This window comes from Ischnura elegans, chromosome 9 (genome assembly GCF_921293095.1).
Source record: "Ischnura elegans chromosome 9, ioIscEleg1.1, whole genome shotgun sequence".
Classification (NCBI taxonomy): Eukaryota; Metazoa; Arthropoda; class Insecta; order Odonata; family Coenagrionidae; genus Ischnura; species Ischnura elegans.
This window is the reverse complement of record NC_060254.1, coordinates 109,694,338-109,710,512: the sequence shown is the minus strand read 5'-3', so window position 1 is coordinate 109,710,512 and position 16,175 is coordinate 109,694,338. Positions and strand designations below refer to the sequence as shown.

The following is a 16,175-nucleotide window of genomic DNA, read 5'->3' as shown; positions in this document are numbered from 1 at the left end:
TAATATATATCTACAATTGTAAAATGTGTTGTTCTTCAATATAAATTTTGAGATTTTGACGATCCTAAACTTATTTCTTCTTCTCTGGATTTAGGTTGTCCAAAATGGTTTGGAAGCAATTGGGTTCCTAGTGGAAAAAATGAGGCATGACTTTAAACCATACATACCTACCGTGTTGCCCCTCATAGCTGACAGATTAGGTAAGTTAATTTTGTCAGTGCATGTCATAAAGCAATAAGTTATATGTATCTGCATGATGAAAAGACATAAAATTTTCAGGTAATGAAAATATTTTTATTTTTTAATTTCTTTGTATTAGCAAAATGAAATATAGATCTGCTTGTCAGTTACAGAGTAAAAATTGTTTGAGATTTTTGAATGTGAAATTTTTGCCACATTATTTTTTCCACTTTTAATTGCGTTTGTGGATTGTCTCAGGGAAAAGTGGCTACTATCTACTTCTGGACTGAAAACTTCAATTGACTGGATTTAAAATCCTAAATGTTTACAAAAAGAATACAACCCATTTTTCTCATTTCAGTTTTGACAGCAATATCAGAATTATTTTAAATATTACTGATAATGCCTGTTTCTTTACATCATGTTGCTATTTGCCTACTCTTTTTGTGTGTTAATGGTGTTTTTTAATTCTTACTCAGCAATTATTTGCAATTAGTTTACTGTAAGATTAGGTTCGAATCTTTAATTGTTATTAGTCCATCTGTGTTATTCTATAATGTATTCGAGTTTTTTGTCATTAAAAACTGCATTTTTATGATATGGTTCCTTTGAAGTCTTTTACACATACACCCCGTGACGTGAAAAAAATTGTATTGTATAGTATATTGCATGAATATGTAAACATCCAGATTTTGGTCTGACTTACCTATGTGAAATTTGAACTGCAATATCCTGTTATGTATAGTTAGCAAATTCTTACAGATGGCATCAGCTTACTACTTTTAATTCAATCTTTGTGTTTCACAATAAATTTGTGCGGTAAGGAGAAAGTTACTCCTCTAAAAGGAAGCTATCCCTTTTATCCCTGGGTGGTCTTTGCTAATAGCGAAATTGATAGGCATCCATTTCTTATTAATTAACCTCTGAGATAAATTGTTCAAATGCTTATGACAGTATGGTATTTATTTTTATCAAGAATACATGAAAACTAAGAACACACTTCTCAGTGTCTTTCATGTTGATCCAATTTTTATGTTTTGTGAAATTCATCACTGATCTATCATTTATTCAGTATTGAGATATTGTGTTTATGCTTTTGTTCCCACATTAAATTTGTTGTAAATGAATTACTAAACGAGGTTGCTGTTTCCTTTTGTAAAACTTGTCGTCTGAGTCCAAGGCTTCCTTGTGATTATAGCCTTTCTCCTCCTTGTCCCCCACCACTTTGCCTTTCCTCCTGAGCCTGGAGGGGTGAGTTAACAATGAACAGAATTATTTCAATTGGTTTTCCTTGTAAGCATTTGATTGTGTGTTGTTGTAAATGTGACTGAAATTGGGTATTTCAAAATTTGCATTTCAAATGCTTATTTTAAGGCCTTATCTCGTTGTTAATATCCAACTTTTCCTTTCTTTACACAACTTACTTGTCACTTCTCCTTTCTACCTCACTTTCCACACTACGTCAGTTTGCTCTTCTGTATCTTCTCTCCACGCAGTCCCACCTTGCCCATCTCTATCTGATGTAGTCATTTCTAATGTTATCTTTCTTCATCCATCCGTGCATTCACCTTAACATCCTTGTCTCTACTCTTTTCATCTTTCTTTCTTGGGCATTTGTCACTGGCCATGCCTCTGTCCCATTGATTAGTGCAGGTGCACTTAAATACCATTTTATATTGTCTTCCTATCATCGTACTACTTACTTTCTTATCACTCATCGCAACATTCAGGCTCCCACTATTCATCCCTCTCCACATAACTCTATATCGGATCTCTTCAGTCACTTCACAAGCAGTCCTAGCTATGCCTTCCACCGTCCCAATAACCCTGTGTATGTCTAATTGAAACTTATTTTGTTTTTCCTTTATTTTTATAGGTGATAGCAAAGACCAAGTGAGAGATAAGTCACAGCATCTGATTTTACGGGTAATGGATTGTGTGCTAACCCCTCAGCAAACGTTCGATCGCCTCATGCCTTGTTTTACACATAAAAATGGGAAAGTTAGAGAAGAAGCCATGATATGCCTTCAAAATACTTTAGATGAGTAAGTAATTTCGTTGTAATGCATGCTGTTGTGATTTCTTTATTTTGCAATTTAATAACAGTGTTATGAAGTTTTTTCAATTCAATTGAGGAAATTCCTCATATAATATTTTTAATTCACAATTTGAGAGCTCATTTTTCAATGCATTTATTCCTATTCCATCCTAATGTTCCACCTTTTCTGATTTTTTTATGCTGTTTAATATCAGGAATTAAGTTGAAAGCCTAGCATAGCAATCATCCATGACCTGCCTTTCAGAAGCTTGTTTATGTTATTGTAAATATTGTTTATCCTTCTCAAAAATCAATACATATTAATAATTTAAATCAATATATATAAAGTATTCAGGCTTTGCTTGGGGGAACCACATATCTATAGTGTGAAGTAAACCACTTACAATTAGTAATTTTCCACGAAAACTTTCATTACTCAGTGATTTATTTCATACTATAAATTTAAATCAAACTCTGTTTTATACTTGTAAAAATTGCACTCTAAAATATTTAGTTTTACATTTGTGGTAGTTCTAGGGTGTGAAACAGACTTTGAAAGCATATTCCAAGTTATAGAAAATTTTCAGATAATTCTTATTTAATCGTATATGTTTCAATTTGGTTAGGTTTCATCTAGATGTTTGGTTTAAATGAGTTTGTTTGTGCATTTTACTGACATACTATTTAATGTCGGAATTTTCTTTTTTTTTTGCATTTACAACCAATTCATACCCAGTCTTCAAACACTTTATTCTTTCAATGTTCCAATGTCTTAATTGTTCTATAATACTGAATTGCTCTCTTATTCATTCCTGTGAATGAAATATCTAGTTGTTCTGTATCAGTGTTTCCAGGTGTTTTTCAAGTTATGTTTAGTCCTTTAGTTCTATGAACCTTTGTGCATTGGCCAACCACTGTGTAATTCTGATTGTTGCCTTTGTAGACAATGCACTGATTGAGCATAGCCATACTGCGGCCTCTTATGATATTGTTCAGTGATGACCCTGCCCTCCTTGCACTCTTGTCACTTCCTTCTTTGTTTCCTAACCCTGAGTTCCAGGAATAGTGGTAGTGCCTATTTTGAGAACAAATGTTCATAATTTTTCTTCATGGGGCCAGAGCTCCTCCAATATTCATGCTGAATTGAAAAAAAAGAGAAATATCTATGAAGTTAGTTTCTCGCATTCGCGATGATTTCTCATCTGAATTTATTGTGTAAACCTTTATTGAATCCACAATGAATCTACAGTTAGCTGTGAGCTCTACCTTGTATGTCTATTGGCTAAGAGGTCAAACCAGGAATACGAAGATTGTAACACGGGTTTACTCATGTCATCAACCTTTATTCAAAGGAATTTACTTCTTAATTTGTGCACTTGTCTTACTCATTATTATGCTACCAACAATATTGGAAACTATCTTTTGTCCCTTTATCTGCAATTACATGTTAACTGCCAGACCCTTGGTTACTTGCCTACGGTGCTCCTTCTTGATGTAGCATTGCAGAATCTCTTTTCCTTTCAAACCATTCCAAAGGTCTTCAGGGCCTCTCTGTATCATTTTACATTACATCAAATGATGTATGTAATTTCATTTGTAGCAGCTCAATGCTCTGCCTGTTTCACATAGTTTTCCTGCTGCTTTGGAAAGTTAAACTAATCTTTTGTTTGAGATGTAACTGGCACCGTGCATGTATCTTATCAATTCAGTTTCTGACTACTAATAAATATGCTAATTACCTATCTATTACATATGAAAAACATTTCTATAAAGCTCTATTAAGTGATACAATCTCCGTTTGGAAGTATCCTTATAATTTTATTTTTAAGAAAATATACAGCAAGTTACAAATAGGGCAATATTCCAGATTTGAATTGTTCTTAAAGGATTCGTAAATGCCATATGTTTACTTCAAAAAAGCTCAATGCTATCAAAACAACAAACCACCATGAAAACTATATGCTAATGTATATTTTAAGGTAACATATTTTATATTTTTTGTCCAATGGAAATGAGTGAGTCCTAGTCAGTGAACTTTTTTGGGGCAAAGAAAAGGGTGCTTTTCAGCAGGGCAAGGATATACATATTAAGGTGCAGAGATAGAAATGGTGATTATGTATATACTTGTGGGCAAGTGGAGTGATGAGTGAGATAAAATCAGTTGTTGTCTTATTTAGTATTGAAATGTTTTGTTGGAGATGGTGAAATTATAATACCTATGGATGCATTAAATCAATTTTGGCATCTGTATTTCTCAGTTTTAGGGGAGAAAATATTAAAAATAATGTTAGGGGTGACTAGATTTTGGCAACTGATGTTGACCATTATGGAGAATCAATTTGTTAGCAGAGGGAGAACACGTACGTGAAGTATTACTGCAGAGCTTTGTGTCGGTGATATCTGTGAAGCAAGCAAAAAGGACTAAAAGGTGTATGGAGTTAAAATCAATGCATGAATGTGCGAAATGCATGACTTTTACTCATGCTGCTAGAGACTGTCCATTCTGAAGTCTTGGAAATGGTATTCTGAAGGAAAAAAAAAATAAATGTTATTAATTTTTTGAAAATTTTCCTCTGATTTGTGCAGGGGAGGATGAGGTGTTCAGATGTTTGGTGAGAAAATTGGTGCTGAAATTGTATAGGTTTTTATTAAAGCAGGCTATGCATTAGCCTGGCAGTGTAGCTCACTGGGTCAAGCTATTTAGGAAACTGTACAATTGACAGAAAAAAAGTACCATAGATATGGAATCAATGGCTTAGTTGAGTCCAAGGGCTTGAAAAGTCAAGAAAGATGGCTATAAGTTCAACTTTTTTGCTATTGATTCACTTGTGTTCTGCACAAGTTTTTTTTGGTAAGGTCAAAGCATACGCAAGTCTTATTGATAAGTGGAGAAACTGAGAGGGATAAGGAACTTGAGTTGGTTTCAGATGATCTTCTTACAAAACCATATGCAAATTGTAAGGTCCAGGAAGTAATAAATGGGATGACTGAGCCATCACTTTTCAGACCTGATTTTGGAATAGGAACATCACATGCTTCGTTGCATGGGGAAGAATGCATGCAAAGAAGTAATTATGTTTTATCTCATTACGCAACAATCATAAGATGTTAGCTATCATTTTCCTAATTCTAGTTGTAAGTATACCAGGACTAGCCACGGTGATAACTTTTACAGGAGTCACCCTAATTCTTTTGATAAGAAGGCTGGATGTTAAGTTTTTTTCGATCCTTCTCACAAGATATGCTATCATTTATCTCATGTTTCATTTATCTGGTTCCACTTCAAATTTTAACACTTAAGAACTTATTTTGGTGGTCATGCTGTCGGTGTATATGTGTGTGGTAATTCTCAACTATTGGCTGTTGAGCATCGTCTGCATCTGTCGAGATTATCTTCAAATAAGTATTCCATTGTATAACCTACATATTGTACTTTGTAAGTTTAATCATTCAGTTGTGATTATATGCCCTTTTCTGTGACAGTTAAAAGAGTTCATAGTATCCCTTTGGAATGGGTAATATGTACTATGAATGTGGTGAAATATAATAATTGAAAGAGATTTTGCAGGTTCCACATAAAAACTTTATTCATTGTTTGTTTTGATACTTTTACATCATTTGAAAGCGTGAAAACTTGAGAATGATCCGACAGCATTGAAATGCATCATGTAGTGTAGTCAATAAAGTTTTTAAGTGGAATTTACAAAATTTATTTGGAAACAGATTCATGACATTTCATATGAAACAATGTTGATATATATTGCAACTCACTCACAATGGAGAGACATAGGGTTATTCTGCTCCCTCCATATATGTATTTATGTCACAGTCACAGTATATTATGTATTCCTAATTGGTATGCATTCTCAGGGGAAACGTGCTAATATTTCCTAAATGCTTTCCTTAATTTACAAAATATAATGCATAATTGTTGTGAATTGAGTGATGTTTTGATTCTTTCTCTTTCGACGGCTTTCAATTCTTGTTCTCATTTTTAAGGTTTAAATGTTTTGATGTAATGAAAACAGCATGCTAATATTTTGTTTGAATCCATGTTTTAACATACTTTTCAATATTTTCAGGTATGGTGCCCATTCCATAGCAGTTTCCCGTGTTGTACCCCATATTGTTCGACTACTGGGTGATCCGACTTCATCAGTGCGTGATGCCGCCTTCAATACCTTAGTAATTACCTACCGTCATGTTGGAGACCGTTTAAGACTGGATCTTCAACGAAAGCAGCATGCTGCTGTACCACCTGCCAAGTAAGTTAATTATATTCTTTCTTCTCCCACTGGCTATTTATTCTGTTAAGTAATTTATTTTGAATTATTTTTGGGCTACTATACTACAGGGGATGCTGACTTACAAAAATATATTGGGGAGCCCAAACCGGGGATCTTGCCCTGGGAAATTTTATAAGTAGTGAGTTTTAAGTTTTTTAAGCATTTTAGAAGAGTCATACGATCAACATTTAAACCTTGATAACTAGAATCTCGATATCTGGACACTCCGGGGAAAATCGGCATGCCTGACACATTTTTTCCTCACATCCATAACAAATTTTTTAGAGGGCTCGGGCTCCCTCAGGCCCCATGGAGTCGGTGCCACTGTGTGCTATAGGCAATGGTTAAAATATTTCCAGCCTGGTTAATTGTGATTCTTATGATCAAGTAGGCAGAATATTTTGCTGGAAAGAAATTTTAGCAGAAATGAAGGAAATATTAGTTCATGTGAAAACTAAAGAATGGATACATTCGATGGTTCCTGGCTCAACTTTGTGGAAGTTGAAGTTTACAAACGACAAAACGAATTCGTTTTGTCATTTGTAAAGAATGGATATTTACATGTAGGTTATGAAAAAGTGTACATTCATATTTTGAGTAGGAAGAAGTTGGTTGGTTGGAAGGTTGGAAATAATAGAGATAATTTGAATAGTAATGCATGGTGTGTTTCACTTAGTCAGTGCATAAACCTGAAGCTTGGTCTAGTTAAATGGAGGTAGATTCAAATGTCAAAATATGGAAGTGGAGAATGATTTTTTTCTTAGTGCTACATCTTTTGTGTAAGGCAACATGACCAAGCTGAATGTTTGTACCCTTGTATCCTAATAAATTTTCTATTGACGCAAAACATAAACTCTTCTCGAATTATTCTCATTATAACAATGACTACGATCAATTTATGCAATCCAGATTTAACTTGATGTAGGTATTTACCATTTACACTTTCCATGTTGTTAATATTTTGTGTCCAGGCATCACTCCCGTCAATTTTGGCTTTTAAAACCCAATATTGGATAAATTCATATTGATAGCAAAAGGTTTCACTTCACAATAGCTCCCTCCTAATGTTAAATGAAAATCCACTCTCCTCATGAGGTATGGATGTAGCTATGATTATACAATAAAGGAGAAAGCTCAAAATTCCTTTCATGGTTGGAATTGAAAAAAAGAATATTTATGATTAGCTGGCGTAAGGCATGAGGGAAAAGTCAATTTACAAATGGCTATGATTTGTAAAAAACGGCTTTAGGTTTCATATGGTGAAATATTGGATATTCATGATTGAATGAGTAAACTTTTTCATTTACATAGATTTACTAATTTTTTCCGCATATTCTACAAATCTGTGGAAATTACAAAGTTTGCCTATTCAGTAATGGCTATTATTTTAATAATAATAAGGATAGAAACTTAAAAATGTCTTGATTTTTTATTAATTTCATATTATTTTTGCTAATTATTAACAAAAAAGTTTGTAATAATATGAATTATAATCTTATTTCACAAATCTTAAAAAGTCACATAGTTGTATCAACTTTGGCAATTTTGTAAATAGTCATGGAAAGTGCTGTATGAGCAAAAACTACCTTGATGTGTTGTACATAGACATGTTAGTGGCAATGCATTTTTGGTTACCTCCATTGTTGTTGCCTTTCTGTTAAAGGTGACTTTGATGTTCATTATATACATTAACGATCTCTGCTCCCGCATTAGCAGTAAAATACGTTTATTTGCTGACGACGCTGTCATCTACCGCGAAATTAGTGATCACTCTGACTATGGAAATCTATCATCGGACTTAAACAACGTTCAATTGTGGAGTCAAGAGTGGGGACTCGAACTTAATCTGAGCAAATGCATGGCGGTACATTTTTTGCGGAATTCATCCAACACTAACAATGTTTATGCAGTGGATGGCATAAACATAAAGGCAACAGACGAAGTGAAGTACCTGGGAGTTACAATAACCTCGAACCTCACGTGGGGAACTCATATAAAGAATATTTGCGGCATAGCCCTGAAGAAATTAGGATTCGTCAAGCGTATTGTGGGAAGATTTTCGGATGAGAAAGTAAAAGAAAGGTGCTATTTCGCTCTCGTCCGACCGCACCTTGAATATGCAGCGAGTGTATGGGATCCAGTGCAGAAAGACTTAATCCGTGAGCTGAATAAGATACAAAGGAAGGCTGCGCGTTTCGTCAAAAACCGCTACGGGCGTACAGACAGTGTTACCCAGATGTTAAGCGAATTAGGCTGGGAGCCGTTGGAGACTCGGAGGCTGCGCGCTAGGCTTAGATTGCTTGAGCAATTGAGAATGGATATATTTAAGAGCGACACAGAGAACATAATCTTAGAGCCACACTATATTTCCAGGTCCGACAGAAGCGATAAATTAAGAGAGATTTTTAGCCGAACGGATAGATATAAGAATTCGTTTTTCCCCCGAACAATAAACGACTTTAATAAACGCTTGTCCCAACCTCGTTAGAGCACTTCTTCTTTTTTTTTTTTAATAGCTGTAAACGGCTGGTGTCCTAACACCCCCTGCCACACGCCTTTTAGGCGGCTTGCGGGGTATTATGTAGATGTAGATGTATGTAGAAGTGGTATTTTTTATAAACAAAAGAGGCAATATCTCAAGAAAACCACCTTCAAAATTTACCACAGTTGGCTATAATATAACTGCAACGGTTAACATTAAGGCCATGCAAGAAGAGTGGGCAATATTTTTGTTGTGAATCCTTTCATACTCTTATTTAGGGTCCTAGATTCTCTTGTAATTTTATTACCATTCGTTCTTACGAGTTTGATTCTGGTTTCAGGGGATGTTTTTTCTCAATGGCCATTAATCTTAATTTCACAACCATTCATGCGGAATATTCCTCCTGAATGAGCAAGTTCAATGTTTCATAAGGTGGATAGAGCAGTGCATAATGAGTGGAAACTTTTATGTTGTGTAGTGTTGTGTTCAGTAGTTGCTTGACAAGAGTTCATATAGGTCAGAGAATGATAATGCATGTGGATCACATGCTATTGGATGCAGATCCTGAGTGGATTGTCCGGTGTGTGGCACAGTGTGGCTATCACCTTTTCAGACCATGTCAAAATCTAAGCCAGCAAACATTTCACTCCCCAAATTAATTTGGTAATACAGTGAAATCAAGCTAAAACTCTAATTGAGCGACCACCCCTCTTGAAGGCAAGTATTTTATGGAAGCGGTTGTAGTTCCCATAAGTTCATGGCATTTAATACCTCTATTAAAAGACCACATTTCACTCCAAAGAGGACCACCGTTTTGAAAGAAATCCTCCCCTTTTTCAGAGAATAATTAGGCTAAAAAATCTATTGAGGCGCAGATTGTCTTTTGCTATTTGTGAGAGTCACTACTGAAATGTAACTGAAAAATATGAAAATTTTCTATCCCCATATTCAAATACATTAAGTTTGTATTTAACCTAGCGAGTGTCCCCTTGGGTGCTTGACTAGGGGTGACATTCATCTTCCCAGTATTGAGTTTGCTACATTTATAACCAAGGGTGGAAGCAGGATTTTTTTTCTGGAGGGCACAAGGGTCTGACAGGCAAACAGTCCTCTCGTAGTTGAGATTAAAAATAGCATACAGCAATTACTGAACGAAATATTCCCTTTATTTTAATATGAATGTCATTAATATTAATACAGTGGAACTTGGTTAGTACGTTCCTCCTTAGTACGTTTTCCTCCTTAGTACGGCGATTTCCCTCGGTCCCGGTACCATCCAAACAAAATACAGGTAAAAGAATCTGGTTAGTACGTTTGAAAAAATTGCGCTTTCCTGGTTAGTACGCTCAATTGCTTGCCGTGACGCAACCCGCAATTCGTTCTCTAGTGTCTTCTTAAGGGTCGCAAACGTCTGAATTCATGATTTAATTTATTATTATTAGCCATTAACATTCTTCCATTCATTCCACATCTCTTTCTTCTACCGTAATTTATCCAAATGCATTTCTAAATTCTTGTGACGTAATGAAAAATAAAATGCGGCCATTTTTTGGGAATGTCTGACTATGAAAAACTACAGCCAATAAGAAGCCCCAATTTTCCCCACCCCGAGCTCCTCACCTTCTGTTGCCTTTGGAGCTTGGGAGTGCCCACTGCTGCGCACAAAGTTCATGAGTGGGCAATTGTTGCTATTGCACGAGTTATCATGATGAAGAAATGAGTCTTAACGGTATTAGACAATTCCCACATTATCTAAAACAGTACTGCTCCATAAACTCGACGTCGTGCGTATTTACTTGACTACTGTTGCGGGAGCAGACGATCCTCTGGATCTCCACGCGAAGCTTAGCTTAAAAATACTTGATCTCGGAACGAAAGCAGACGACATTAGACAAATTTTGAAAGTAAATTTCAACTGTTAAATATAAAATTTTCTTGTAATTACGTCGTAATCTAATAATCTTGCGTGTCATCAGTTGATATATCGATCGATTTTACAATCGAAATGGTATCATTCCAGAAGCGAATGTCTACGGCTGTTGCCGTAATTTGAAAGTCAATATAATTTTGCCCAACTTTTATGATGTTTAAAAAACCAGTTGACTTACACCGGGTTTTTGTTGTATTCTCCGAGTACGCTGTGAGAAAGAAAAATGACTTGTCTTCGCTTGTCTGAGCTTCACTCGTCCTCGTTCTGTATATAGATATAGGATAAATCACGGGAGATAGACGCCGTAATCATGAAATCCTCTCCGGGATGTCCATGAAAAATTGCGATTTTTATTCACATGGTATTGTTTTTCATGGTAGCGCTCATTTTCTTGATTTTAAATGTGAAAAGAGTTCAGGAAGGCGATCCTATGAGAACTACTGATAGTAATTGTAATTATGACGACTTTTTCACTGATTGCAATAACCCCGACTGCTATTATTTACTTTCCTCGTTAGTACGTTTTCCTGGTTAGTACGTTCATTTTTCGTGGTCCCTTCATAAACGTACTAACCAAGTTCCACTGAATATACTAAATCTTCCTATGTTTATGATATATCTTACAAGGGCTTATGTGGAAGGTGCTGATGGGTCCCTACCCTTGCAGAACCCACACTATTCAATGTATTGTGATTGGCTGGATGCCATTTTGCTGTCTAGATATTTATGAGATTCTGTTTTTTTGTAAAACAAGGGTTGATTAAGGCATCTCGTGTGAAACGTTATAGCTTCACTTTTCAGCAAGGGAATTTTATATTGAAAGACGAAGCAGGAACCACCATTTTGTCAAAGATGTAAAAGAGATCATCTTAAGTTAAGAGAAAATGGTTTGATTTACCGAGAAACGAGACAGAAATGCATCTGAAAGAATTCTAGTGAATGTTTTTAATTTTGGGAAACCAAATATGTACAGAATTTAAAAATTTAGGGCTCGTGGGACAGCTCCGCTCAGATGTACACTTGATCCTAAATTCAATTCTTTACATGATGTATTTGTTCTTCCTTCGTATATTTCTCCTCATTTCAAAGTTTCCAGTAAATAGAGATCTCGAGATATGTAGATACATTTTCGAAAAGTTGATAGCAAAAGACTTATTTCCTTAAAGTCAGTTTTCATTAACTTGATAATTTTTTTAATGTAAGCATTCAATATCACTCTTAAGTTGATATGGATGAAAACATATTTCACTGAGACACCATCTTGAAAGACGTTAAAGCATGCAAAACTTATACAGTAAAACTTTGATTTTACGCAGTTGGAGGGACCGAAATATGGGCACTGTGTAAAATCAAAGTGTGTAAAATCAAGAGTTGGTGTTGAGGAGGAGTATAGTTTTCAGGATAACACTAGCTCATTATTGCTCGGAAAATGAAGCCTAATAATCTTATTTACTCGCAAGCAACACTACAGATGATGTGTTACCTTTAGAGAAACAACGTTGCATTCCTGAACAATTTTTCCCGTGGTTGAACAACATGGTTGAATTGCTAGCATTTCTGGTGCTAAGATTACTTCTTTTACCCAGGAGAAATTTCGGAATGGTGATACTAAATGGTCGCAGAGAAGCTAATTGTCGAAAATATTCTCATTAAAAGCAGTTTTCAGGATATCCGTTTAACCACCAGCAGACAGACAAAGATTGGAGATTGAAGAAATGAGATACCTGAGGATAGTCATCCAAATTAACCCCATTAACAGGGAGCAAAATTTTGCTAATATGTACATCACAAAGGCTTTACACCCTGTGGGCCTGGGTTCAAGTCCTGGCAGTAGCAGAGACTTATCAGAGATGGCCCTATCCCTATTTGAGGGTAATGTGGAGGGCACTTCCAGTGCACCACTCTGTCCATCAGATGGGAAGTTAAGTCCTGGTCCCTTTTGAGCTTATCATTACAACCTGGCTAATGCCAACATAGGGTTCCTATCCCCCCAGCCCTTACTTCATGGCGCTAATGACCCCAGTTGTTGGTTACCTCCAAATAGCATACCATAGATAATACGGAGCACACAGGACCCGGGATATTCGGAAATTCAGATTTTTCCGGTGCTTAGATCACTTTTTTTAAGTGAGCTATTTAAATGACCGCGCAACTGCCGTCATGCCGCCCGTGATGAATAAAAAATGACTAATAGTCCTGAAAAATTTTCCTTCTTTGTAATTTATACGCATTAAAAAAGCATTTCCCCATGAAATTTTAGCATTAGTAGATTGACTCTTCCGCGAATAGCTTCTCTGTCGGCATTCTTCCGCGAATTAAGCGCCGGGACCTTCGACTCACAAGCCGTGTGACTCAGCTTCACGTAATATTTCTGCTTTCCCATATCTGATAACAACACCGGACACTTTTTTTATTTCGATTTAATGGTACTAAGCCATTCCTGAGTTTAAAGGGACTGCCTTATCACTCACGTCTTGAATTTGACTTCAATGATTACATGACGATTGACGACGCGAGTTATTCTCCGAGGGCATTAACTCCCGTTCCGTTAAAACGCTTGCCACCTAGCGGAGTTGAGCTAATAGCTATTCAAGTTCCAACCATGTTTAACTTAAACCGTCTGACAATGAGGTACAAGTTGAGTCGGTTCTGATAAGCGCGCAGCGCAAGCAATTTTTCCTCGCCTCCATTTGTCCCGCAGATGTGGGGTTAGCCTGGGAATGAGACAATGCATGCTGCTTTTACCATCGTGTTGAATCACCATCGACTTACGTCCATACTAGAAGTACGACTATCTTTTTTGGATCACCTTGGAAGCCAAAATTTTGACACGGGAGTATTTTTAACGACTCATTTCGCCGCTATATTTCGCTGGGGCGACGGAAAACAGAGCGTTGGCAAAATTATAGAAAGCCGTGCGTTGGGGATAGATATTCCGTAGCTCATAATTCTGGATATAAACAGCATCGATCAATAAGTCGAATAATAAACGAAAGGTGATAATGTTAATATCTCCAGTGATCATGTCTTAATCAAAAGTAGTTACGCATACACGGCGATTGCCGTGTGTTTTAGGTTTCGATATCCTTCTACGGCGAATTTGAACTAAGAGCGACATTCGCGTTCATAATGGAGCCTGAAATATTACTGAGAGGGCTCACGGGGAAGCAATGATTAGATTCGCGATGTATTTAGTTTCACGCTCAACAGCGCGATGTCATTTCAACCGTTCCTGTATTCATTTTTGCAACTCATTGAGACGAAATAATAACCTAACTGCATATTGCTCTAGTCGGATTTTCAAAACAAGCCGAAAGACAACTGCGTAAAATCAAGATTAGCGACCTCTTAGGGGCTGGGGTTATGCTGCGCAAAATCGAATAACTGCGCAAAATCAAGAAAAGATGTAAAATCGAAGTTTCGCCATTGCAATTCCCTATGCTTTCCGGCCGGACTTGAGTGCCGCTGCGTAAAAACGAGACTTGATGTAAAATCGAAGTGCGTAAAATCGAAGTTTTACTGTAGTTCTGTCTTATAAAGACATTGTTTGGCCTACAGTTTCTGTAACAAATACATGGTGTCAAATGAGTATTGATCCCAAATGCTATAATACATCGGGGATTTTGTCAAATAAATATGGTTTTTCGAATTCATGAAATGTTTTGTGGGGCACTATGGATTAGCAAATGCTATCAGAAGAACATTCTCTCCCTGAATTCAAACAACAGGATGTGTAAAGACCACTTTAATGCAGTAGAAATAATTGTTTGATGTGCATAACTAGAGTTTACTTTGGCTATTCCCTTGTATCGTCGAACTCCAATAACTTGTATTGACATTATTTAGGTGATAGCAGTCCACATATTTTTAAAATATAATTTTTGGATATCTATAATCATACGACAGTTTCTGGAAGTCATTGATAAATTTTTCGAGGTGGAAATTATTTTGGTTTTTCCAAACTATCAAGTTTTATTTTATTTTCTTTAGTTATGATTGGAAATCACACCTTTTTATGTGATATCATTTTTCCACGGAGTCAATGCAAAGCAACATTATTATTTTACTATGTACTTAAAAATCACTTGCTTTGATAGCATAGCCAGTGTTTGGAACGCAATGCTCACGGGACACACGAGTTTGATCAACACCCAGGCCTCAGTTAGGTTTGTCTTGCATGTATGTAATAGAGCCATCACATTCTTCTCACCCAACCCTAAAATATTAAGCAAGCACCCTAGCACAGAGTTCATACAAAAGGTCCTCTTAAAATGCAGAGATTTAAATCCTAGCCATCTTCACCCACTACTTTTAGCTTGCATATGGTGGCTGCTTATATAGTAGGGTATTACTGTTCTTTTAAACTTTGGTATATTCCTAGAGTCTGCTTTTACTTATTCCAAATCCTTCTTTCTTGTAAGTAATGTGAACACAAGAGGTCTTTACTCAGCTCCATTAGATAATTTTGTTCCTACCACAAAGAGCCTTCGATGTTCATAAAGTAGTCACTCAAGTGTAGATTTAACTCGCGAATGTGATACGTTTAATCTGCGTGATAATATGTTTATGAGTGAGGTGGCTGGATTTTTCATATTTTCTTATAATTTTGCAATATATACTTGAACATCATCATATTCTCAATCCCTTTGCTATTATAGGGACATTACCAATTATTTTCATATAATTTTGGTTTAATTCAAAAATATGTCCAGAGGTTTATTTGATGTGTAAAAGTAATGTTGGTGTGCTTCCTCAATGCCCTTTTGCTCTTAAAATTTACACTGCTGTGAACATCCAACTACTGCATGAAAATATGTATGTGGTAATTGTATATTTTTGTCAAGTTTTTGTGCTGGCTAACCTTTTGCTGGATGAGGAGAGAACAATTATTTGAAACAACTAAAGATACTTTTAAAATCACATGCAGGAACTTCTGCTAGCCTACAATCTACAAACAAATGCAATCGTAAATTAATATACTGCCAAACCTGCCCATACTGGCACCTCTGAGTAATTGTTGTCGGCAGAAAAAACATGCATCTGATTTCCCCCTATTGCTTTCATTGACTGGCGCTTACTTTGAGCTATCCAGAAAAAATATTGCCTTCTAAGAAAAATTTTGGTCATAAACATGGTGGTAAAAATATCATATCTTTGTTTCATCTCATACTGATTGATTGCTGAAGTTAATTTTTTATGCCTAACATTGTCTTTTTTGAACTTGGAGTCATTCTCTCAGTTCCAAAATGCAATAATAAA

General features: G+C 36.0%; 1 protein-coding gene across 13 annotated transcripts in view; it reads left to right on the top strand.

Moving 5' to 3' along the window:
* LOC124165240 (CLIP-associating protein 1-A) overlaps positions 1–16,175 on the top strand; it is a 383,777-nt gene that overhangs the window by 125,066 nt on the left and 242,536 nt on the right. For all 13 annotated transcript variants that reach the window (XM_046542552.1, XM_046542559.1, XM_046542558.1 and 10 more), the window contains exons 3-5: positions 95–200; positions 2,057–2,225; positions 6,301–6,483. In XM_046542552.1, coding sequence (XP_046398508.1) covers positions 95–200; positions 2,057–2,225; positions 6,301–6,483 — 458 coding nt within the window. The remainder of the gene's footprint in view (positions 1–94; positions 201–2,056; positions 2,226–6,300; positions 6,484–16,175) is intronic.